Source organism: Littorina saxatilis, linkage group LG12 (genome assembly GCF_037325665.1).
Source record: "Littorina saxatilis isolate snail1 linkage group LG12, US_GU_Lsax_2.0, whole genome shotgun sequence".
Taxonomy (NCBI): domain Eukaryota; kingdom Metazoa; phylum Mollusca; class Gastropoda; order Littorinimorpha; family Littorinidae; genus Littorina; species Littorina saxatilis.
The window spans coordinates 40,379,826-40,406,698 of NC_090256.1; the positions used below are offsets into that span (position 1 = coordinate 40,379,826).

At 42.2% G+C, this 26,873-nt stretch overlaps 1 protein-coding gene across 1 annotated transcript; it reads right to left on the bottom strand.

The window, feature by feature from the left end:
* Positions 1 to 81: 81 nt before the first annotated feature.
* LOC138981934 (BLOC-3 complex member HPS1-like) lies at positions 82 to 26,706 on the bottom strand. Its single transcript, XM_070355109.1, has 17 exons — positions 26,450 to 26,706; positions 25,628 to 25,783; positions 24,972 to 25,093; positions 23,978 to 24,086; positions 21,008 to 21,162; positions 19,638 to 19,848; positions 17,538 to 17,826; positions 15,798 to 15,952; positions 14,807 to 15,034; positions 12,848 to 13,012; positions 12,008 to 12,123; positions 10,181 to 10,390; positions 7,630 to 7,762; positions 5,685 to 5,798; positions 5,362 to 5,444; positions 3,556 to 4,767; positions 82 to 3,013 (listed from the first exon to the last, which is right to left on the bottom strand). The coding sequence occupies exons 1-16, from the start codon at positions 26,558 to 26,560 to the stop codon at positions 4,590 to 4,592; spliced, it is 2,535 nt and encodes an 844-aa protein (XP_070211210.1). The 5' UTR covers positions 26,561 to 26,706; the 3' UTR covers positions 82 to 3,013; positions 3,556 to 4,589.
* Between the last annotated feature and the right edge of the window lie 167 nt (positions 26,707 to 26,873).

Consider the following 26,873-nt stretch of genomic DNA (forward strand, 5'->3'; position numbering starts at 1 on the left):
AACACATCTGGATACTATAAAAGGCAACACCACGACTACATGTAATGATGATATCAAGAAAACGCACAAAACACAAATACGAACGGGAAAAACGACGAGTCAACAAATGCTCGATTCGAAAACTCGGGCACGTGGCAGTTATGTTGGCAGTTCAAGTCTTAGTTTTCACGCCTCGATTGTGTAAGCCTTGTGGCGCGATGGTAAGACGTTTGCCCCCAAAGCCGGTGGTCTCGAGTTCGAGTCCCCAAAGACTTTTTGTAAATCATGATTTTTACACTTTTTTTCTTTAAAAAAATAAGGCCTTATTTCTGTTAAGGCCTAGGCCTTATTCTGAAATAATGCCGTAAAGAAATAAGGCCTTAAAAAAATAAGCCCTTCTTGAAAATAAGCCCTTATTTAAGGAAAAAAGGCCTTATTCATTTAAGGCCTTATTTTGGGGATTTTTGACCCTTTGTGCCAAGGATACGTTTCCGTGTCAGAACTGGAAAAGTGTGGTAGAGTACGCAGATTGTATCGAGGCCGGTAGACGTAATGTAACACACACACACACACTCTCTCTCTCTCTCTCTCTCTCTCTCTCTCTCTCTCTCTCTCTCTCTCTCTCTCTCTCCTGATTTTGAACTTGTCCATTTTGTCACCACAGGGCACAAAGTCAGAAACTGAAGGACTGTTGACATCATGGTGCTATGATATACGTAGTTGATACGCAATGTGAGTCAAGGTATCACAAGAAAATTGGTTGATTAAAATCAACATGGCCGAAGCAATGTTTTCATAAAAGAATCGGTATTGTACGGGCACATGTTGAATTTGGGTTACATGTGTTGCAGAGTATTTGAAAATCCGTAGGCATAAAAACATGCAAAGAAGAGTGATAGGTCCCTGTTGTGAATATAGTCAAGTGCATAAATTGATTACTTATGTTTCACAATAGTTTTGCTGTTACAGCAGTCCCTCTCATGAACGGACACCCTTGGGCCAGTGCAAACCTGTCCGTACATTGCAGGTGGCCGGTCACGGGAGATCCCCCCCCCCCCCCCATCACAGGACTGAGTGAGTCTTTGCTACTGGTGAACGAGCTCTACTTGTCCTAAAACAATAAGGTCAAACTACTACAACTTATAACTGAAAGGAAAAAAACTGTCCTGTAAAAATGACGTTAAATCAACGGTGTCAGAAAAAGAGAGATAAAAGAAATCCTCAAATTCCTGAAGATACAGGCACCCCATGAAAGCAGCCACGAACATACTCACAGAGGCACACATGCTTGTGCAGATACTTTGCAAAAATATGATTTGAAAACCTGCATATGTGGAATTTCTTTTTTGTGTGTGTGGCTTTATTGAATACTTCAGGCAGTGACTTTTCCCTGTCCAGTTTTCTCTTTCGTCTCTCTTACCCCTCGCTTACCCACGTGACCCCCCACCCCCTTACCCTCCACTCCCTTTACCCAGCCCCGACAGCACAAATTTGTAATCTGCAAGGCAGAGTACACATTTTCTAAAAGGAAGGCTACTCCTCTTCAATTATATCCAGAGATCTTCCAGCTGTCTCCACCATAAGCCAAGTGGTCGGGTCTTTTACCCCCTTTCCACACAACCGTTCTAGGTCCCGTTCCCGTACCGACCAAGGAACAGTGCGGGCACGGGAGGGATCAGGACAGAACCGCAATGAACGTAACTGATCGTTAACGGAACTGCTTTGAACGGTAGGGTTGGTAGGGACGGCTGAGTTTGGGCTGCATGTTCAAATTTTTACATAATATTAAAGTATCTGAAATCGCTTGGGTTTTGTTTGTTAGCGCTGAAAAATAAAGTTGATGAAAAGAATCGAGGCTGTGACGTAAAACTGTTTGCCTAATGAAAACTTATTTAAGGAGCATTTTCGAGTTAATCAAAGCAGGTATGCCTAACGCACACCCAGGTTATTTCCATTGGGCTTCTAAAAGTTATATATAGTCCGCAGAAAACTGTTCCAAAAACGCCTTTATTGAGCGAGCCAGTCTGAAGAGTACTCAGGTCCAGCGCGAGCGTTTTTTATATCACAGATCGCCTCCATGGCTGGAAGCCCCACATAATTTTTACTATCTCCATACATATTACATGTATAAGCATAGTTAATATTCCAAGCAAATACCGAGGTAAGTGCACATGTATGCAATATATGTTTTACTCCAAATTCTCCAGACTTTCTGGTTACATGTATAACGAGACAGAATACTTTTAACAATAGCCTGGTTTGATCCACAAAAACAAAGTGTCAAATGCTTGCAATGAACAACAACAACAACAACAGACTTGCACAAAATTTATTTACAACATCCCTTTTATCACATACATCAAGGCATGTCTTTGAAAGAGCAAGTTGCCAGATGATTCATCAGACTACAGTGGAACCCCTTTTTAAGACCCCCCCCCTCCCCCCAATTAATTACTACCTCCCTTTTAAGAACCCGTTTTCTCTGACTTACAGTGAGTTTACCCCTATGTTAAGACTCCTCCCTTTTAAGAACCTGTTTTCTCTGACTTACACTGTAAGGGAGGAGTCTTAAAATAGGGGTAAACTCACAGTAAGTCAGAGAAAACAGGTTCTTAAAAGGGAGGAGTCTTAACATAGGGGTAAACTCACTGTAAGTCAGAGAAAACAGGTTCTTAAAAGGGAGGAGTCTTAACATAGGGGTAAACTCACAGTAAGTCAGAGAAAACAGGTTCTTAAAAGGGAGGAGTCCCGATTGTCCAGACAACTGAACAAGGTTTCCACAGCTGAAGACTCGCTGTCATAGTTATCTCCCTTCGACCGAAACCGGTATCAGTTGTACCATCCCGTAATCAGCACACCAACACCGGAAAACGTATTTTAGACTTTTTCTTATGCGTATTTTGTGCGTGTGTCGCGTATTTGCGTACTGATAATAATTTAACGTACAAAATACGCCCAAATCGTACTGGTAAACAGGTCTGTCTCTGACAAACAGTGAATTTACCCTATGTTAAGACTCCTCCCTTTTAAGAACCTGGGGTTTTTTTTGGGTTTTTTTTTTTAAATTTGCCAAGCACATCATTGTGGGGCTTTTAATCCAAAAAAATTCAAGCATCCGGCTACAACGTATCCTCATTCATCCTTCAGCATTTACACAATACTGAAATATCTCAATGCTAATTCATATCCTAACATCACATTCAAATCAATAGGTCTACCATATCTATACTTACTGATACACATTTTTGAAATGAGCAAAATATGATTAATAATTTTGTTTATGGGGGTTTGCACTTCTGGAGAGTATCCAAACAATACATCTTTTTCTGTTAATATAATATTTTCTCCCGTATTAACAAATATACATCTTCTAACATTTTCCCAAAACAATTTCATTTTACTACATTTCCAAAAGAAGTGTTCAATATAATCAATTTCATTACAAAGACTACATAAACTATTTTCTTTTAACTTCATTTTATGCAATAAAATATTTGTGGGCTAAATATTATGTAACCTGTTTTCTCTGACAAACAGTGAATTTACCCTATGTTAAGACTCCTCCCTTTTAAGAACCTGTTTTCTCTGACTTACTGTGAGTTTACCCTTATGTTAAGACTCCTCCCTTTTAAGAACCTGTTTTCTCTGACTTATAGTGAATTTACCCCTATTTTAAGACTCCTCCCTTTTAAGAACCTGTTTTCTCTGACTTACTGTGAATTTACCCCTATTTTAAGACTCCTCCCTTTTCCAAGACCTTATTTTCTTCTATTTTTTTTAGGTCTTTAAAGGGGGGTAACCCTGTATCCAGTCTCTGACAAGTTCATTGGTATTCAGCTTTCAAGCTGATCACTGCTCGCACAAATCCATCACTGTATGCAAATGTGAAACCCTCTCAGAACACTTTGACAAAGATCCGTTCCATTGTCTGATTTTCAGGCCGGCATCACAGTCTTGCATGAGGATAACTTGCTTACGTTCGTCACGATGCTTCTTCTTCTTCTTCTTCTTCTTTATTCATGGGCTGAAACTCCCATGATCTTGTATGTGTATGACCGTTTTTACCCGGCCATTTAAGCAGCCAAACGCCGCTTTTTTGGGGAAGCATGCTGGGTATCAATGTGTTTCTATAACCCACCGAACTCTGACATGGATTACAGGATCTTTTCCGTGCGCACTTGGTCTTGTGCTTGCGTGTACACACAAAGGTGGATAAGGCACTAGCAGGTCTGCACATAAGTTGACCTGGGAGATCGGAAAAATCTCCACCCTTAACCAACCAGGCGTGACCGGGATTCGAACACGCGACCTTCCGCATGTGAGGCCAGAGTTTAATCCACTAGGCCACTGCGCCTTTCACTCTCAAAGTCACCTCATGGTGAAAGTATTGCATGCCACACCCGATTTTACCCTGCCATGTCGGCAGCACGACACTGACTTCCAGGGTGACATTTTGTTTCATTTGAAGACTTCCTCACACAAGGAATAAATTACTCCAGTACACACGAAGATGATTGGTTGGTTATCGCTTGTTATCATCTCTTCATCACATATTGTGAATGCTATCCGAAACCGATGAAATTTGTTTCCTCTCTCCATGAACGAAGATCTCACAAGAGATTGACCGGGGTAAAGGCTTCACCGGACATCTCCCACAGTTTATGAGCAAGTTTCTGGCAGTGAGCAGCGATGTACTGGGGCGTGACCAAACCGACGTGCATGAGAAACATCTCATAGCAGTGAATGGCTCCCTCCACTTTGTGCGGAAAACACTGACGTCTCAGTCGTCTGGGGAAAGAAAAAGACAAATCATGAAGTAAAAGTAAAGACATTTCACAAATAATTGTCAATGGAATGAAGTAGAAATGAAAACATTTTCACCATTTCACTGCCATGAACCAGAAGTGAGAACATTGCACAAATACTTTCAATGGCATGAAGGAAAACCATTTCACAAATAATGTAAAAGGCTACCTTCTGCTTTTCAAACAGTTTTTTTACATTTACAAATGTGAAGTGCAAAATGGTACACAGCACGTAGTACCCCCACTTGGGATCATTCAATCACACCTTCAACCTCAATAAATCACACACTTGTTCCCACACATGTACACACACACACACACACACACACACACACACACACACACTGGAAACCACAATATGATCACCCTAAATATGAAATATCACACACACACACACACACACACACTCTCACAATCTCTCTGTAAATCAAAATTTGATGACCCTAAATAGAAAACATAACACTCTGGAAACCACCATATGATCACCCTAAATATGAAATATATCACACACACATGCACACAAACACACACACACACACACACACACACACACACACACACACAAAGAGATACTGACTTGTAAAATGAGCCAGTCAGTGTTCCAGGCAGGGGTGTCTCCACGTTAGGTTTGTATGGTTCCTGAACCGGCACTGGGTTTCCCTGCACATCAACATTTGCATAAGGAAGAAAAATGGAGTAAGAAAACATACACAGCCACAGCACTAGACAAACACACAGTGATCAAACTAGGGTTTTATACACTGATGTCAACCAAACGTAAAGCGGAATAGGTTGAACAACCAGTCAAATTTAAGTTGGTATGAAAATACACACACACACACACACACACACACACACACACACACACACACACAGAGAAACACACACACACAAACTCACCATGCTGTCTTCAAACCAGAGGAAGAAGGAATAGTAGAAGTCACCCTCTCGTAGCAACACAGAAGTGTAACCCTGCTGAAGCTTTTTCACCATGTAGCTATGCATTTTCCAGATCTGAAAATAAAATCTTTGAGTCAAAAATGTATAACGCAACTGCGTTTATATCCACTGAAAAATGTTCTAGCAGGCACGAGATCATGAAGTTGGAAACAAACTTGGAAACATGCAACCCTCCCCTCCACCCCCCAACAAAAATGTTTGAAAAAGTGATGCTAAATCAAACAATCTGGTGTGGTCTGGCAGAAGGGTCTCATACCTGTCTGGTGACGAAGTGATCTGTGCTTAGTGGCATGAAAACTCAATGCAATACATATATTTTACTTTCGACTGAATCTTATACTGACCACTGTGTACAAAGATATGACTACTGGAGTATAAACAACAGTTGAACCTCCCTTTAAAAAAAACAATGGGGCGGGGATGTAGCTCAGTCGGTAGCGCTGGATTTGTATCCTGTTGGCAGCTGTCAGCGTGAGTTCGTCCCCACGTTTGGCGAGAGATTTATTTCTCAGAGTCAACTTTGTGTGCAGACTCTCCTCGGTGTCCGAACACCCCCCGTGTGTACACGCAAGCACAAGACCAAGTGCGCACGAAAAAGATCCTGTAATCCATGTCAGAGTTCGGTGGGTTATAGAAACACGAAAATACCCAGCATGCTTCCTCCGAAAACGGCGTATGGCTGCCTAAATGGCGGGGTAAAAAACGGTCATACACGTAAAATTCCACTCGTGCAAAAAACACGAGTGTACGTGGGAGTTTCAGCCCACGAACGCAGAAGAAGAAGAAAAAAAACCAATATTTAAGACTTCCTCCTTACAAGACCTTGCTTTTTCATAATTTGTTGTTTATAACCTCTGTAAATTTAGCTCTATTTTAAGACTCCCCCCTTTTTTAGCCCTGATTTTCTCAGATTTGTGGAGGTCTTAAAAGGGGGGCTCTTAGACACTGCCAGAGACAAAGAACTGAATGACCTGTCATCCGCCTTGACCTCCCTGTGCAGAGCCCACACAGTCGTGCTGCAATGGGTCCCCTCTCACTGCAACATACTAGGCAACGAAGCCGCAGATACTCTGGCAAAGGAGGGCACTACGAAGGACCAGAATGACAGATCAACCACCTTCAAAGAAGCCAAGACCATCAGGCCGTGAAAAGTAGGATATGCGCCGAAATGGCTGCGATCTGGTGGCTGATGTGATTGCGTGATGTATTGTGTAAAAATAAAATTCCATCTCACACGGCATAAACAAATCCCTGCGCCTTGAATATGTGCGCGATATAAATTGCATAAAAAAAATAAAAAAATATAAAAAATCCCTGCGCTTAGAACTGTACCCACGGAATACGCGCGATATAAGCCTCATATTGATTGATTGATTGAAGACCATCATCAAGGCCAAGCAACACAAAAAAAGGTTGCAGCAGCACCCACACTACAACAAAAACGACGCCTTTCACCTGCTCACAAGGTCTGAGCAGGTCTTCATATTCAGACTGCAGACAGGCCACAACCGAATGAACCACCACCTTTTCACCAAGTTCAGAATTGGCCAGTCAGACCAGTGCCCTTGTCAAACAGGCAGCATGACAACGGAACACCTGCTGCAGACTTGCCCACTACACGATGGCCTCAGGAGCCAGATCTGGGCGGAGGCGACCACGGTGCAAGGGAAGCTCTATGGCAGTCTGGACGACCTACAGCGCACGGCAACATTTGCGCGGAGAACCGGCGTTTCCATCTGAGTGATCGACAAAAATTAAGAAGAAGAAAAGGGGGGCTCCACTGTATAAAGGTTAGGAACTAACGCCTAAAATGTGGGAGCACTTTATGCTGGTCCTCAGAGCACAGGTACCACTGAACTTAACAAATATAATTTTTCCACTCTACCTTTTCTTTCAGAAAGCGAGTTGCATCTGCCTTGCCATGGTCAATCATCATGTTCAAAGAGGGAGCAGTCATGTGCTGGAACTGGCGGTCCACGTATATAAAGTGGATGAGTCCAGGAAAATCATCCAGATATCTGACAGAGGTTAAGGTTTCTCAGGAAGACGACGCAACAGAAATTATATGTACTACATTCCAAAGCAACCCCTTTCACACACAGCCCTGACAATTCTCTCTCCAGCTGCTGGCATGTTCACATTTACAAGAAGTACAGTCGAACTCGCTTAAGACGAATCACTGGGGATCGGGAAATAAGTTCGTCTTAACCGAAATTCGCATTAAGAGAATTGATTGATTTTTTTACTGTCACAATTTTAGAAGTAAAATTTAAAAAGTCGTGTAAAAGCATGTACATGCACATTCTGATCAATCTCCGATTTCATGGTGTCCACCAGTTCTGGTGCATATGTACTACCCTGGCCAAGTTTCCTCTCAAGACATCAAAGAGACCGCCCCATAGATTAAACTCCCCATAGGTTAAACTCGGTCACTGACCCGGGTGCAGGAAGTGTTTCCTCTCTCATATGAAAGGGGAACCACCTCTCATAGCTAAAACTGGGTCAATGACCCCTGGGAAGAAGGTCAGTGTCTATAAAGAAGGCCACCCAGCCATCACAATGGACCTGCCTTTGACCTCGCCTCACACGCAGATCCTTGTAGCCTTGTGACTTTTAGAGACAAAGCGGCTCTGGGGCGATGAAAACGTGTTTGTTAAAAGAGGGGTTCGTTATGCAAATGATATGATATGTCGATCTCGGGACGAGTTTAAAGATTTCGCCATAAGCGTGAGTAAATTACAGACATTATGCATGCTTGGGAATCCAAAAAGTGCTCGTTATAAGCATAAATTTGTTACAAAGAATTCGTTTCAAGCATTTTTTTTAAGCATGAAGAAAGAGGTATTCAGTTGGGAACTTAAAACTAATACGTTATAAGTCAAAATTCGTAACTAGCGTGTTCGTTTTAAGTGGGTTCAACTGTACTCTATCAAGTCTTAAAGCAATTCACTGAAAGATAGATGGCCATTTTCTTACATAAAACATTTTTTATCTGCAGCAGGCTGAGAACTTCAAAAATGTTTCGACAGCTAGAATTACGCACTTTACAAATTAACGTCATTTCTCAATTCCAATGAATCTTTTCTACCAAACTCCTAACAGTATTTCCTGTTCAAAGTTTTTGCTTATCATCAGACGAGATGTCAACAAAATCCTTTCAAAATATGTAAACTAATTATCATAAAGTCTGTACATTTTTAAATTTCAAGTATCAAGACTCCAAAACCAACAAAAATCGTTGTAATGGTCCTCACCCCTTCATAAAGTCTGTCAAAATAACTCCTTTCTTTTTTTGTTACTTCTCCGAAACAGTTTTCCAACCTGATTTTCTTTGGTTTTTGGCAGTACAGTGGAAGCCCCTTTTAAACTCCTCCTATTTAAGACCTTGCTTTTTACATTTAGTCAAGTTTTGACTAAATGTTTTAACGTAGAGGGGGGAATCGAGACGAGGGTGTGGTGTATGTGTGTGTGTGTGTGTGTGTGTGTGTGTGTGTGTGTGTGTGTGTGTGTGTGTGTGTGTGTGTGTGTAGAGCGATTCAGACCAAACTACTGGACCGATCTTTATGAAATTTGACATGAGAGTTCCTGGGTATGATATCCCCGAACGTTTTTTTCATTTTTTTGATAAATGTCTTTGATGACGTCATATCCGGCTTTTCGTGAAAGTTGAGGCGGCACTGTCACGCTCTCATTTTTCAACCAAATTGGTTGAAATTTTGGTCAAGTAATCTTCGACGAAGCCCGGACTTCGGTATTGCATTTCAGCTTGGTGGCTTAAAAATTAATTAATGACTTTGGTCATTAAAAATCGGAAAATTGTAAAAAAAACAAAAAATGTATAAAACGATTCAAATTTACGTTCATCTTATTCTCCATCATTTTCTGATTCCAAAAACATATAAATATGTTATATTTGGATTAAAAACAAGCTCTGAAAATTAAATATATAAAAATTATTATCAAAATTAAATTGTCGAAATCAATTTAAAAACACTTTCATCTTATTCCTTGTCGGTTCCTGATTCCAAAAACATATAGATATGATATGTTTGGATTAAAAACACGCTCAGAAAGTTAAAACGAAGAGAGGTACAGAAAAGCGTGCTATCCTTCTAAGCGCAACTACTACCCCGCTCTTCTTGTCAATTTCACTGCCTTTGCCGTGAGCGGTGGACTGACGATGCTACGAGTACGAGTATACGGTCTTGCTGCGTTGCATTGCGTTCAGTTTCATTCTGTGAGTTCGACAGCTACTTGACTAAATGTTGTATTTTCGCCTTACGCGACTTGTTCAGATTCTTCTGTTCATAACCTCAGACTCCCTCCTCTTTAAGACCTGATCTTCTCAGATTTTTTGATGTCTTAAAAGGAAGGTTCCACTGTATAAATTGGGCACCACTGTACGAAAAGTGTAATCAGAAATGTGTCAAGGATACGAGGTCATGGTGATGTTGCGCTGTGCTTTGACGCTGAGGTAGTCGCGATAGTCCATCAGCTCCTGTTGCAGTTTGACTTTCATCCTGGATATCACCTCCCTCCCAGCCTCCCCCATCCCCTCCCCACCCCCCAGTCGTCCTGGCAACACGAAGAGCTGCTGGAAGAGGTCCTTCATGCGTCGCTGTAGCTCCATCAGCGGAGACTCCAGCCTGGGGACACACAAAGCAAAGGAGCATCGTTATAATGTTGACCTCTATACGGTCAACTTTTTTTTTAAACATGTTTTTAATATTTTTTTACATACATGTATAACAATACAACAACAGCACCACTAAGTGTGAAGGAAATCACGAATAACATTGACAGGCAAAGTTTATAGTGATAGCCTCCACGCTTTTAGAGCGCTAACCAGAGATAGTAGAGTGACGTAGAGAAGTGTATGGCACGTTCTGTGAATTCAACTCACTGGCCGAGAGAGTTGACTTTGTACATCGCAACGAAAGTATAGTTACACTTAACCACTGTCCAGCGACAGGGAGGGGTTGTCACGGGAATCGACCGGGAGAAAGGAAGCCCGAGTAGAGCACTTAACAGGTAAATGGAATAAGCATTTGAGTATCGTTAATGTTTATCGCATAAGTTGAATCGACTAACACTGTAACTTTAAACATAGCAGACAGGTATCTAAGACAAGATGTCCGCTATTTATGTTGTGCAGTGCGTCGTATAACCGGTCAGACAGGAAGGTAGCGACCAGATGACGGCACCAAGGATCTGAGAAGTCGCCGTAATTATCTTACCTATTGGCTAACCTAGCGGAGATTCGACGGGATTTATAGACGCTAGAGCACGGTTATTTTGTGTCCGTATAGTTGGACCCTAGAGGTCACTGGGCGACAGTTACTGCGTAGACCGAGGTCGCCAGTAAAAAGATTTAGTAGTAAATACATTTCCTAGTGTACGGCTATAGAAGCTGTGTGATTCTGTGTAGGACCAGAATTAAAATATGTCTACAAGAACTTGATTACTTAAGAGATACAGAATATTTAGTAGACAGAGTAGACGGTGATTTTTGACTATACAAGAGCCGTGAGTCGTTACACTTAAAATAGATATCGTGCGCCTATGAGGTCACGGACTGGTTGTATTTCTTTACCTGATTGAAGAGTAGAGAGTTTTGATAGCGCAATTGTACGAGATTGTCATCTCTAGTTGTTTTTGCTACAAAACTGTGAGTACCGGATTTTTTGAGTATCTAACCTTTATGTTCATGATTGTGTGTATTTGTGTGCATGCTGTCATAACTGATTAATACAGTGGAAAGAACTTACATTTGGAGTTGTGTTTGATTCCTGTATGACAGCGTACTAGCGCATTTGCATTCATTCACACTAAGAAATAAATAAAAAATACACTCATAAAACAACAAAAGGTGGACATCTTAAAATGATGACCTCTATACAGTCCAAACTCGCCCTGGCGACCACCTCTCGACAAAGACCTCCTGCCCACAATGACCTCCCCAAAGGATCCCCGACAAGTTTGTTAACATCCTGTAATAAATATGCCTGCTCTCACTTGTGTAATCATGAGGTTTTGTGCAGAAAATCTGTGTAGCAATCGTTACGAATACAAAATATTTGCCATCCAAACACTTCCATTTCAAAGGACAGAAAAAGAAATAATCCTTGTTATAAAGATGGCGAGAATCGTCATGTTTTTGATTTTACAGTTATGCTACTTACAGTCTGTTATCCCATCTTTCCTCCTTTCCATTTTATTGTTTGGCCTTTTTCTCTTCCCTCAAACAAGAAATCAACACTTACTCAGGATGCATTGGCTCGCGCTCCTCCTGTGACAGATAACTTATCAGTTTTTCTCGCATCTCTACGTTCTCCCACCGCTGCAGCACATCGCCGCTGCTGTTCTCTAAGCCACGTCTCTGCAACGTACACAAATACTTGAAGTGCAAAGTACACAAATACTTGAAGTGCAAAGTACACAAATACTTGAAGTGCAAAGTACACAAATACTTGAAGTGCAAAGTACACAAATACTTGAACTAAGTCTGAAATTCAAAAACAGATTGACTGCTATCGTTCCAAAATTCAGAATAAAAAAAAAAGTATGGTAAGTTTTTGGAACGTTTAATTTAAGACAAAATAAAACATTCACAAGTACGTCAACCCAATGGTCTTTTAATGGACAGAAAAACACTTATGGTACATATGTACTATTAGTACTCAAACCTATTCTGTTCCTAATGTCAGCATTGTACATATCTTTTCACTAATAATTAGTGTTTCGCGTGCGGTAGTGTGTGTGTGTGTGTGTGTGTGTGTGTGTGTGTGTGTGTGTGTGTGTGTGATCCTTTATTATCATGCAAGCTGATATGTATCATTGTACATATGTGCATTGTAACAATGTTATGGTTTGTGTTGGTGTTTTTCCAAAATGAGTGAACAGCGCTTTGAGCAGGGATTATCCCTGGATACATGCACTCTAAAAATAGTATGTATCATTATCATTTATGTACCATTTAGGTACATGCTGAAAAAGACAAAATGATGCTGTTCAGCCTTTTACACTGACCTTGATTTTCTTGACATACACTGACCTTGACTTTTTTGCATACACTGACCTTGACTTTTTTGGCATACACTGACCTTGATTTTCTTGGCCAGGTTGTGCACTTTCCGCAGCAGGTCTGAGATGACGTCATGCACGTGCAGCCCCTGCGTGCGGCCCAGTTTGTTGCGACGTCCCTGCAGCAAGTCCTGTACAATGCTGAGCACCTGACACAACGGGTCGGCTGCATTGTAACCCCCCATCTGTAATGACATGTGTTGGATCACTTCAGTTATTCAACAACAATCCAGCAAGGCTTGTGCAACGCTAAGCAAATGACAAAGTTGATCAGAAGTATTGTAGCACACAATCTGCAAAGACACAGTATATTCCTGTATCATTAATTATAATACACAGTATATTCTAGTGTATAATCAAGAATGCAGCAAGGCTTGTACAATGTTCAACAGATGACATAGAGGGTCAGCAGTATTGTAGCACATCATCTGTAAAGACACAGACAACTAACTGGGGCAAAACCCCTCTCAATCCAGATAATTTTCTTGGTTGCTGAAGCCCCCCCCCCCCCCCCTTTTTACCTGGCAAATGTACCTTTTTTCTCAAGGAGAGACACAAAACAAGTCGCGTAAGGCGAAAATACAATATTTAGTCAAGTAGCTGTCGAACTCACAGAATGAAACTGAACGCAATGCAACGCAGCAAGACCGTATACTCGTGGTCCACCGCTCACGGCATAGGCAGTGAAATTGACAAGAAGAGCGGGGTAGTGGTTACGCTATGCTGCATAGCACGCTTTTCTGTACCTCTCTTCGTTTTAACTTTCTGAGCGTGTTTTTAATCCAAACATATCATATCTATATATTTTTGGAATCAGGAACCGACAAGGAATAAGATGAAAGTGTTTTTAAATTGATTTCGAAAAAAAAAATTTGATAATAATTTTTATATATTTAATTTTCAGAGCTTGTTTTTAATCCGAATATAACATATTTATATGTTTTTGGAATCAGCAAATGATGGAGAATAAGATAAACGTAAATTTGGATCGTTTTATAAATTTTTATTTTTTTTTACAATTTTCAGATTTTTAATGACCAAAGTCATTAATTAATTTTTAAGCCACCAAGCTGAAATGCAATACCGAACCCCGGGCTTCGTCGAAGAGTACTTGACCAAAATTTCAACCAATTTGGTTGAAAAATGAGGGCGTGACAGTGCCGCCTCAACTTTCACGAAAAGCCGGATATGACGTCATCAAAGACATTTATCAAAAAAATGAAAAAAACGTTCGGGGATTTCATACCCAGGAACTCTCATGTCAAATTTCATAAAGATCGGTCCAGTAGTTTAGTCTGAATCGCTCTACACACACACACACACAGACACACATACACCATACCCTCGTTTCGATTCCCCCTCGATGTTAAAATATTTAGTCAAAACTTGACTAAATATAAAAACACCTTTCAAATGTTAAATTTCAATAGCCAGCTCCACCTCACCTGAGACACCACGACAACATAGTTATTTCCAGAAAACATCTACATGTATTGCCAATAACTTGCATCTTAACCATGGAGCCACATCCCCCCCCCCCCCCCTCACCTGAGACACGACGACAACAGATCTACATGTTTTGCCATTAACTAGCATCTTAACCATGGAGCCACATCCCCCCCCCCCCCTCACCTGAGACACGACGACAACAGATCTACATGTATTGCCATTGACTAGCATCTTAACCATGGAGCCACATCCCCCCCCCCCCCCCCCCCTCACCTGAGACACGACGACAACAGATCTACATGCATTGCCATTAACTAGCATCTTAACCATGGAGCCACATCCCCCCCCCCCCCCCCCCCCCTCACCTGAGACACGACGACAACAGATCTACATGTATTGCCATTAACTAGCATCTTAACCATGGAGCCACATCCCCCCCCCCCCCCCCCCACCTGAGACACGACGACAACAGATCTACATGTATTGCCATTAACTAGCATCTTAACCATGGAGCCACATCCCCCCCTCACCTGCGACACGACGATGAGCGTGATGCCGGGCAGGATCTGAGCGCAGTGCAGGGAGTGGGGGGCGTGCTGACAGGACCGTGTCTGCAGGAAGACAGCGTGCGGCCAGTAGTCCGAGGTGATGCTGGCCTGCGTCACGCTCGACTGCATCGACTGCTCCGTGCCGCTGCGAGACCGACCCTCCAAGTTGCTGCCCACCTCTGGCACCATGGAGCTGTGATCGCTGGGGGTCTGCGGGCATTAATAATAAATAAAACAATTTCATTTTTATATCAAACCAACCTATACAAATGTTTTCTAGAAATAACTCAGGATTTCCAAGCGTTGTGGAAGAGATGCGCCCCACTTTAGTGAGTAAACCAATAACACGTGGTCGACCAGTTCAAAACCAGTAACTGACTCGGATGTGTAGGTTATGCAGTGTCCTCTGACAAGAGTTATTTCCGAACATCGTCCATTAACAAAATAACCATTGACATTTTCACTGCAAGTATTTCTCCCTTTTGAAATATATCATTGGAAAACAAAACATAAAATAGGCAAAAAGGTTTTTAAAAACTTCCAACTGCTACTGCTCGTTGTGCTCACTGTACGACACAAATAACAGTACAGTGAAACAAAAAAGAACTTCCATAACAACAAACATCGCTGTTATGCATGCTCTCAATGAACACATAACAATCATGTCTAATTGTTGCTTCTCTCAGCATTTAGGAAAAATAGAAACTCTCCCTAAAATGCACTCAAGTTTGTCTACAACGACCATCCAAGGAACTGACAAAAAGTGGTCATTATAGACAAGTGGTCGCTATAGTAAAGTGAATTATATCGGTACAAAACTTTAACAAAAACTCTTGGGTCTCCTTCGGGGTGGTCAGTGTGGGTGGGTGGTGGTTTTTAGAGGCGACACCAGAGCAGGTTCCGATGTATTCGAGTAAAACAAGCAGACCATACACATTCACAAAACAGATGTCGCACATCTTATAAAAATTACCCCTCGACTGCCTTCACTGCGCTTGCCATCAAAAGGACTATCATTGCGTCGAAGGCCCAATTCCACCTGAGACTGTCGTGCTGAAAACAGCACTGCCGTCTGAGCGCTCATGTCCCCTGTTGTGTGCGATGAGAGGGGCGGGTAATCCGTTTCCACTGAAAATTCACAGAAAAGAAATCACACTGATAGTACACACTCATTGAGAGCAATGTAAACTAAGTAAGAGAGGACCGACATGGACGATCATTTTACTCTAAAAATAAACACATCTGAAATGGTATCAACCAAAATCCATCTTACACTTTTGAAAATAATTGACTCCCCTTTGCACTTAAAAAAAAAAAAAACTGGGTTTTTGATCAATAGCAAGCTGGCTTAACGTTATCGTATCAACGCAGTCAGTAGTTTTCTTAACCTTACCACCTTAATTTTGCTGACAACTGACACATGGCCAGAGTTCTCAACTTTTAGGATGTCATGATAAATCCAGACCTGTTTACCCAATTGGAACAGTTGATGGGTTTTCCACAGAGACTTCATGTATTTTCAAAATATTGAGTGTATTTTCTTACCAGGTAGAGGTGCTTGTTAATCCCGTGACTGACGTAAAACTGTTAGCAGTGAAATTCGTCGGATCACGTATAATCCTGTGAAAATGTAGACCAATCGTAAGCGCTAACTGAAGCAAACCGGATTTTATCCATGGCCAATTGCGTACACAACCCACATTCAGTTTATAGACGTAATAAAAAAAATTTTAAATGTAGTTTTATTTTTTTAATTGTTGTACTTTCTTATCAACCAGCGTATTTATCGTATTCTTGGAAACTTGGCGTACAAAATACTCCAGAATCGTATGAGTAAACAGGTCTGTAAATCTTACAGTGACACCATCACAAGAAGGTTTGTAAAACACAGTGACTGCACATTATGCCCAGGGATAGCGGTTGTCGTTCCTACAGCAAAATTCCTCAAAAACAGTAAATGCATACCGTATTTGACGGACTACAAGCCGCGACTTTAAAAAAAAAAAATTCGCATTGCGGCTTATAAAAAGATGCGGCTAAAACGTTACCTAAACTTGAATAGCATTCACCTAATGGAAGTCGCCGCGGATTTTCATTTCGCTCGATTAGCGATTACCGGTACTTTATTAGCTCTCTACTCAAGACTCGGCGCTTTTCTCTTTCTTTCGCGAATCTTCGTTTGTCAACAAGTCGTCATGACAAGATAGCGTACAGAGAAACACCGGATGTATCAGGATCTCGCACGCGCGAGATTTCGTTTTTTTGTGTCTCGCGATAGTTGGAGGAGCCGAGAGCCGCCATGTTGTGTTTTCGTCTGGTCGAAATGTGCGCAAAAGTCGTAAATCATCCAAAAAAAGCTTATTCCGGGCGGGACTACATGTGTGTGTTGGTTACAAATTGTGTGTGTGTGATATTTTTCTTCAAACTTTTTCACTTTTCTTCTTTGTTTCACTTGTTTATTCTCGGAGCCGATTTCGCCAAATACCGTACTTTCGTTTGCCTGGTTGTTTTGATTGATTGACACGATCTGATTATATTTTTTTCGACGGCGGCTAATATAGTGACGCGGCCAATACGTGGCTCGTCCCAATTTTGTTGTTAAAAGTCGGGGGTGCGGCTTATAAAACGGTGCGTCTTGTAATCCGTCAAATACGGTACTTCAAGTATACTTCACGTAGTCAACATGGCCCAGATAAGGACAGGCTTAACAAACCTGCAGAACTGCTGGTGGTGGAACCTTTATGCTCACTGGACGCTGACTCAGGACGGCCGTGAGAATCCTTTGATGGTCGAGACGGAGTCATCAACCGCTCCAACCCACCGTCATCCCCCTCACCACCGCCCTCTCTCCCTCCCTCCGTCTTTTCCATCACAGTTTCTTCCCTGGTGGTGTTTGTGGCTGTGGCAAGAAGCAGGTGGCTGACGGGACCGGCCACGTCACTTTCCACATCTGTGGCGGGAGCTGGTGACCTCTGGGACGGAGTTGTTGGAGCACTGTGAAACTGAACAAACAAGAAGATATGTTGTTTGTTTTTTGCAGTGGAAACCCCTCCCCCCTCTCCCCGTTGATAACATCTGTAAATTTACCTCCATTTTAAGACTCCATTTTTTCTGATTTTCTCACAGCTTTGGAGGTTAGAATAAAGCATTGAGATCAATACAAGTCTCTACTTTTTCAAGCTGCAAAGATGAAGTAAAGGACTTCTTAAAACTACTGAAAAATTGCTGAAAGTTTCAAGGCCATTTCCGCAAAAGCTAAATCCTAGCAAAATCCCTGTGTCAGCACTGTTCCCAGAATCAAAGGATAATACGTCAGTTGGATCTGGATCAAAAATATATATCAGTCCAAACGTTCTGGCAAAAGTAAGACCTCCTACGCCGTTAAAACTATAGCACGGTCGACCGGACATGGGTTGGAAAACTGTGTCAAATCAAGAAAGTATGTGCCAGTGACCGAAGGCTGAGGCCTGAGAAATAACACTGCTGTGTTATTTCTTTCTTTCTTTATTTGGTGTTTAACGTCGTTTTCAACCGTTCAAGGTTATACTGCTGTGTTATAATTATCGTCAAAAAGGAGAAAATAACATTTACCAAATCTTCTATTACACACAATTTAGACAATGTTATCAGTTTTCTTTAACCCTGATGTAAGAGAAGAAGGGCAAATGATTAACACAAGAAGAGTGTTGCCTACAGATTCAAAATCAAACTAATGTGCTGATTTTTTATATCAGATATGAACACCTAGTGAGGTTCTTCTTCTTCTTCTTCTGCGTTCGATAACCTAGTGAGGTTCAAAAGGAGGCAGATTCTCATGCATTGTTATGTTACACCCATGCATTGTGCCGTTCACCAAGATATCATACCTCTTCATTTTTGGCTCACGTAAGTGTAGCCTATGCGATGCTAACTTGTGTCTGTCTGTGCGTGCGTGCGTGCGTATGTATGTATGTCTGTGGTAGAAACTTTAACATTTGACTGAACACCGAAATACTAATTTTACCTGGTTATTATCCAAGCAACAGCTTCAAAATATTTAAGCAATGATCAACATTTCGTCGGCACGTATGTAGTTAAAAGTGTGTCCAAAGAAAACGGGTGGTGGGGGTTTTTGGGGGGGTAAAAACAAGTGACTGGTTTGTGTCGTGTGTGGTATGTAGACCAGGTCAGGGGTCAAGGTTAGGTCAGATCGCGTGAAGGATTGTGGTATAGATACAGTTATCACCGAGCTGCAGTTCGCCGATTCGGAGAAGACGATTTCACATTGTTCGGTTTCGTAGCTCCAGAAAAATAGATAAAGAAGATACCAAAGGAGATTTTCTACAGGTTAATCTGCACAGCGTGTTTCCCAGTGTCTGCGCGAGGAAGCGCTGTCAAAAGCGCAGTGTCGATCTGGCCATCTGGCAGTCGTGTCCCCGTAAGTAAAGTAGGCTACAGACAGACAGATCTAGATCTAGTGTCTCACACTCTTGCACCGTGTCACCTATGCTTACTGTGTGTGTGTATGTGTGACGGAGTGATTGAGTTTGTGTTACTGTTTGTCGATTTCTTACGTGAGCCTTGAAGGCTTCGCCTCTTGTCATAACTTCTTTCTTCTTTGTCCGAGAAATAACACTGCTGGATTATTTCACACCCAAGCTATTACAGTGGAACCTGCCCTGGAGACCGCCTGTCCATAAAGACCACCAGCCCATTAAGACCCCCCCCCCAAAGGATCCCGGACGTTTTTTACGACTATATCAATCACCTGTCTGAAGAGACCACTGTTGCTCAGTCCCTTGAGTGGTCTCTTTAGACAGGTTTGACTGTATACCTCTTCATTTTCATCACTTCTTTCTTCTTTGTCGTTACTAATGTCTGGCTGAGCGGCGTCAGGGGGCCGAGTGTCAGTGTGGCGCTGGTGGACAGGGTAGGTGGGGATGGAGATCATTAGGTCCTCCAAGGTGTTCCTGAACGGAAACATGTCCTGCGCCAGCAGCGTCATCAGCAAAATGTCCGCTGACTGCAGCTCAAAGGAGCTCCGTCTGTTTCCGACACAAAACACAGAGTTTATCACAGCGTCATCAGCAAAATGTCCGCTGACTGCAGCTCAAAGGAGCTCCGTCTTTTTCAAACAGAAATTACAGATATTATCCTCACCTGGCTGCGACCCATGAAGACGACACCATCACGTTGATTCGTTGATGACACAACCATTTGTCGAGAGTAGCGTAGGCACCCGGTCTTCTCCCCGCCTAAAAAAGGCCAGTGCCGTTCCGTCTTCGAGGGACTGCGTGGGTTTTATTTTGGAGTTTTCCTTCTCCTAGACGAGTTTCCTTCCATGGATGATGAGCATCCTCTACCCTCGTTTTGAATTCAGAGTGGTCTTCTCTTAGGACAGCTACCTGCCAGGGTTGACGAGCCTATCCTGCCCGGCTATTTGACCCATAGCTGGAGGTTGGTTCGTGGGCACCTGGGCGTTTCCACACACCGGTGGGCCCGCATGCCGCACGTCTAGGGGCCAACCTCCTCCGAGTCCTTGTAGTCTAGCCTGGGGCCTTGCGGTACCCAGTTTACGCCTGTCGCCGCGATGGAGGCCCTACATAGGGCTTGTTGTGGAGAGGTTATTGTACTGGCAGGAGAGACTGACGCATTCTGCTCTCTTTTCGCATTGTCCTAAAAAGGACAGACGGTGCTAGCCAGCGGTGAGGGCTGAAAGCGAGAAGTGACAAGCACAAGACACTTCGCCAACACACTAGACACGTCACACAACCGTTTGGCAGGCACAGATATTATCAAAATGTAATTGTTGGCAGCCGGGCTTCTGTTAACCCTCGGTCTAGATACATCATTACATGTCAAAATGATGCATTTCATCACAGGCCACCTGCAATGTAGGATCTCTTTTGCCTTGTTCCAAGGGTGTCCCTTCACAGTTCATGACAGGGAACACTTTATAAACAGCCAACAAATATGTTCCCTGAACAACCAACCGACCAACCAACACAAACATACAATTGTCAGCTTTTTCTTGTTTCTTTCTTCCTTTTCCCCCGAACTTCTTCCCCAGCTGGATCTGGATACCCACTGGATGTTGGTCGTGGGGTTTACATAGCAGGATATATGTGACGGGTGGAGTGCCCATACCATTTTAAAAGACCTCATCATACATGGTCATGAATTTTTCTAGCTAAAATGTCTTACTTGGAGTAGAGGGCGAGCAGCTTGCTGTTGACGAGGAGAAAGGCGTGCTGGGTGGGATGGTCGTGGACAGAGGCCTGCATCTTGTGCACTGTCTTCTCCAGCAACCCCACACACTTCTCGCTCACCAGCTGGTTCACGTGCAGACGCTCCACTGCCTGGACACACACACCAACTTTACAGTCTTAACAAATGTGCATACAAAATAATTATGGCATTCCTGTCTGCAAACACATATCCATGCATGATCAAAAAACAAGCAAGGTATGTTACAGGCACGTTTAATTACATATGTATATGAGTTGTTCTTTGCTACTGGTCACAAGTGGGGGTCAGCTCACACGGACGCATTTTTCAATACAGTCTAGGGGAGAAACTGGTCACAAAGCACCCAGTACATGCCAGAGAGATAGGAGAATCGGCACAATCAAAGAAAATACCAAAATCATTCAACAGATATGGAAATATTAAGATTTACTGTGAAAATGCTAGCAAAAATGGCGTCCAAAAACGGGAACGCACACTTGGTGCGTCTTTGAAGACTTACCTCCCGTTCTGTGTTGTTGATAATAGTCGTGTTTGTGCTGTTTTTGTTGAAATAGTATCTAATAAAACTGATGCAGTTCTTGAAATGTTGCGAATTATTGTTGTCTTTGTGAAATGCGAGAGTGTTCTGAGGCGTAATCTGCATACGGCTGATGTCCCACTTAGGGTACCCCACTTCGATCAGCGTTTCACTCCAAATGAGCTTCATAGTAGAAAAGCAGATACACTACCAAAACACTGCATAACAGATCTACAAGACTGAGCCAGAATCATTAAAATTTACTTCCTGTATAAAATATTGCAATCAAATTTGCTCACGCCGTCCCACATGCAACGCAGGTTACCTTCGCCTTCGATTCAAAGTAAATCCACGCTAACTGAATTACCATCGAAACGCAGATAACGAACTGATTCGGAGATTACACGCCACACATTTATGCTATTTTACACACAAATTTCAACTGTGTTGTTTCGCGATAAACAGCCATAAACAAACAAATGTGGCGCCGTCACTTCGCTTCGGAAGGAGAAACGCAGGTTACCAAGAGATTGTTTCCGATACCTGTCGGATTAAAATCATCGTTTTTCACGAATGAAGGCTCTTTGGCAGATCTGGTGAGTTGGAAACTGTCTATGAATGTTTCATTTAATGTCAAATGCGTACATTCTTGTCGATATTGTTACCTTTGGGCTCATAAATGAAGTCAATGGTCGTGTTTTCCTAAAGTGACTTTTGTCAGCATAGAACTTACTGTGCTTTGATCATTGACTGAGAAGAATCTTCCGATGACACTAGTTCATTTCACTACGCGACTGCAGATCTGCAAGGAAACTTATGGCAGGGGAAATAAGCTTAACTGAAGACGAATAAGCGGAGTAACTGTTCTTCAACGGATTGCTCTCACTGATCTAAATATTTAGATCTTGTCGTCTGCTAGTCTGCTAGTAAGTAGTCTTCGGTCGTGTGAAAGTCACATCTATTTCGACTGTGTGCATCGATCCGTGTAGTGAAATGTTGATCTTTGATGATTTGGCAACATAACTTCGCTACATGTGCTTTGAGTGTATCTCCCCGTTAACCATTTGAAAACGTCTTTTAACAAGACCATGTTTCGACAGCCCAGACGGGGAGGATCCTCGATAGCTCACAGGGTATATAATGTTTTCCGCCGTTTTTTAAAGAATCCTTTCAAATTTACTATTCCAAAAGTACCCTATGACACGACTCGAGTGGCAAAGAACATTCTCTGCAATTCCTGTCTCAGTCCGTGCAGCCGTTTCGGGTCCTATCGTCATCATACAAACATACACACAGACACACAAGAACCAGCTTTAAAAGTTAGATTATGTAAGAACCATGTGAACCAGTGATTTTTTCTTATGTACATCAGATACTACAGTATTTCTGCTTTATGAAAAGCTATATTTCAAAAACAAAACTAGAGATTTGAATTTTGACCACTTTTCCCCCTTTCTGTCACCAGTACTGAAGAACAACTCATATGTAAAGAGACGAAGGGGTTATTGAAATTAATTACCGTTTAATTTCATATTTTTGTTGACACATTCATACATGATTTTAATGCATACAGGGGCGGGGATGTAGCTCAGTCGGCAGCGCGTTGGATTTGTATCCAGTTGGCCACTGTCAGCATGAGTTCGTCCCCACGTTCGGCGAGAGATTTATTTCTCAGAGTCAACTTTGTGTGCAGACTCTCCTCGGTGTCCGAACACCCCCGTGTGTACACGCAAGCACAAGACCAAGTGCGCACGAAAAAGATCCTGTAATCCATGTCAGAGTTCGGTGGGTTATAGAAACACGAAAATACCCAGCATGCTTCCTCCGAAAACGGCGTATGGCTGCCTAAATGGCGGGGTAAAAAAACGGTCATACACGTAAAATTCCACCCGTGCAAAAAACACGAGTGTACGTGGGAGTTTCAGCCCACGAACGCAGAAGAAGAAGAAGAAGATGGATACATACTCAAAATGCACACAGGTACTAATACACCAACGTACGCACATGTACGCACCCACACACACACTCGCGCATAAACAGACACACAACAACAACAAAACAACAACAACAACAACAACAACAACAACAACAACAAAACAACAACAACACTATGCACAGAATGAATAGATCATGCAAGCAGTATATCATTTTAAAAGAAATTCCTCTCTTTTCCCTAACCCTCTTCTCGTTACACTCAATCCTCACTTTCACATCATATACAGTGGAACCCCTTTTTAAGACCCCTCAATTTAAGACTTCCTCCCTTTTAAGACCCGGTTTTCGTAGACTTCCTATTCATAACCTCTGTAAATTTACCCCCATTTTAGGACTCCCTTCTTTTTAAGACCTGATTTTGTCAGATGTTTTAGGTCTTAAAAGGGGGGTTCCACTGTATATGTACAGCTCACCTCTACGAGAAAAGACTGGTCTGACTTTGCCATGCGACTCCACGTGTTCATGAGACTCCTCAGGAAGGTCCATCGTGCTGCCCTTTCTGATGGGATGCAGTTCGCAATTCTGTAAACACACATACACTGTTAGAAAAGAAAAACAAACACAGGCGCAGACAGACAGACAGACAGACGGAAGTATTCATTAACATGAACACATATAACAACACATACATAAACAAGAAGAGCAAACGCTCGATCGAGTCACTTTCGCAGTTCTGAATATTATATGAGGCATCAGATGGACAGGAAGAAATTGCTATTCACAACACAATGAGTCACGTTCACATAAAATTTGAGCCCGGTCACTTTTATAGTTTCCGAGAAAAGCCCAACGTTAAGTTGTGTGTTGCCGAACAGAAAAGGCTAGTTATCTCCCTTGTTTTTCTGATAACGTTCGTAAAAGGCTACAGATGTAAATACTTTGATGTAAAGAATAATCCTACAAAGTTTCAATCACATCCGATGAACTTTGTCAAAGATATAAAATGTCTAATTTTTCCTTTGACGCTGACCTGTGACCTTGAAAAAGGTCAAAGGTCAACGAAACCATCGTTAAAGTGTAGAGGTCATTGGAGGTCACGACTAAACAAAATATGAGCCCGATCGCTTTGATAGTTTCCGAGAAAAGTCCAACGTTAAGGTGGTGTCTACGGACGGCCGGCCGGACAGACTAACACTGACCGATTACATAGAGTCACATTTTCTCAAGTGACTCAAAAAACCATTAAATTATTTTTTACAAAAACACAAGCACACATGCACACACACAAGCAAGCACACACACACACACACACACACAGATCAAGCTTTATAATATGCAGTGTCATCACTGAAGACTAAACTTCATCTTGTACAACCAAAAGCTCTCATTTTAAATTGTTCTGAAGCAGATCAACACATTAACACAAACAGCTAGTGGTCATACTTTGTTTCAGAGCAAGCAACTTACTCAGAGTACACAGGGCCAAACAGAAACTTGGTCAGTCGGATGAACACCAGAATTTTTCTTTGCAGAAAATCTTCAGTCTCCTCCCCATCCCCACTGATGGTAATGTACTGCACGTCGTCCAGCTGGAAAAAGAAGTTATCATAAAGCACAGCGCAACAGCAAGACATTTGCAGAATAACTTTCTTTTTGAAATGAAGACGAGGGGAGAATAAAGTAGTGGGGAGGATATGATAAGGTCAATTCGTCTCCAGAATATTGAAACCCTCTGAAATTTCAAATTTATGTTTAAAATGCAAAGTGAAAAAAACAATTTCACACACAAACACATACAGATTCTTCTTCTCGTACCAATAGACAAATTCCGAAAATAACTCTGTTGGACTTGTATGGGTTGTGGAAGAGTGAATACCCTTGCGTTTCCTCTGACAAACATTGTAGGGGTGAATCGCTAGCAAGGGGTGTGACGGAAACACATGAACAGGAACACATGTTTCCGACACACTCCTTGCATGGCCCCTCCAATGTTTGTCAAACTCAAGGGTATTCACTTTTTCACAATAAACCCATACAAACCTGACAGAACTATTTCCGGAAATCGTCTATTGGGGCACCGTGATCATCTTAGCTGAAAAAGTGAATGACATCATATTGCTCACCTTTTTAAACACCAGCAGAAAGCCGTTTGGGCAGAGGATGGATGTGCAGGGGTTTTGCACCTGGTCATCAAGGGGGACTTGCGACAGCACCAGTGGGGAAAATAGCTGGGTCACAACAGCTGTGTCTACCTCTGCACTTTCTGATTGCTGGTTTGGCTAAATACACACACAAGAATAATAGGTCAAACTCAGCTTTTAAAACTCATGTGATACTAACCATTTTGTAAACAAATAAACTTTTATTTTTATTTTAAATAGCATTGTACCTGCATTGCACTTCATATTACTTCTACTTTATGTTGATGATGTGCTTTCTCATGAATCAAATAAATGATTTGCATCAAATAAGAGAGATCGAGACAGATATCAAAGCTTACGGAAGGATAAGGTTATAGACAAAGAGAGGGAGAGGGAGGGGAGGGGAGAGGGGACAGAGCGAGGGAGAGAGAGAGGGAGGGAGAGGGAGAGAGAGGGAGGGAGAGGGAGGGAGAGCGAGAGAGAGCAAGAGAGGGAGAGACAGAGAGAGACAGAGATCGAGAGAGACAGAGATCGAGAGAGACAGAGATCGAGAGACAGACAGACAGAGATCGAGAGAGACAGACAGAGAGAGAGAGAGAGAGAGAGAGACAGAGAGAGAGAGACAGAGAGAGGGTTCGAGTGAGGGAGGGAAAGAGACAGTTACACACACCCACACCACACAGTGACACACGCACACACAGTGACACACACACACAGGCAGAGTAAAAGAACAAGGAGACAGACAGACAAGGAGACAGACAGAAAGAGACAAGACAACTAGCAGCACATTTTGCAATAACTTACATCTTGTAGTCCAAACTCCACAGCTCTCTTACGAATGAACCTTGTAAATTCTGCATCGAAGTCTAAAAAAATCGGATTGTTCAGCTGGTTTACAGCAATAAAGCACTTCATGGTGACGATTATATCTTCAGTCTGGGGCAAGGGGATGCCAAGCGGTATAGTCTCCCCAAAGCGTTACAAATAAAAGGCACACACAAACGCATGCGACATGAAGAGGCCCTGCCTGTTGTTGATATAATTTGTCTGTGCCGCCATGTCGTCTGCTGCACGTGACATCACTACTAAGCGAGCCGCATTTGCGTAATTTAGTACGATCGTGTGACATTATTAAAATCTTTTCCTACGAGAAAATATGTATTTATTTATAAATTAGTGTAATGCTATGCATAAAAGCATGAAGATAGTTGAATTCATGCAATAATCC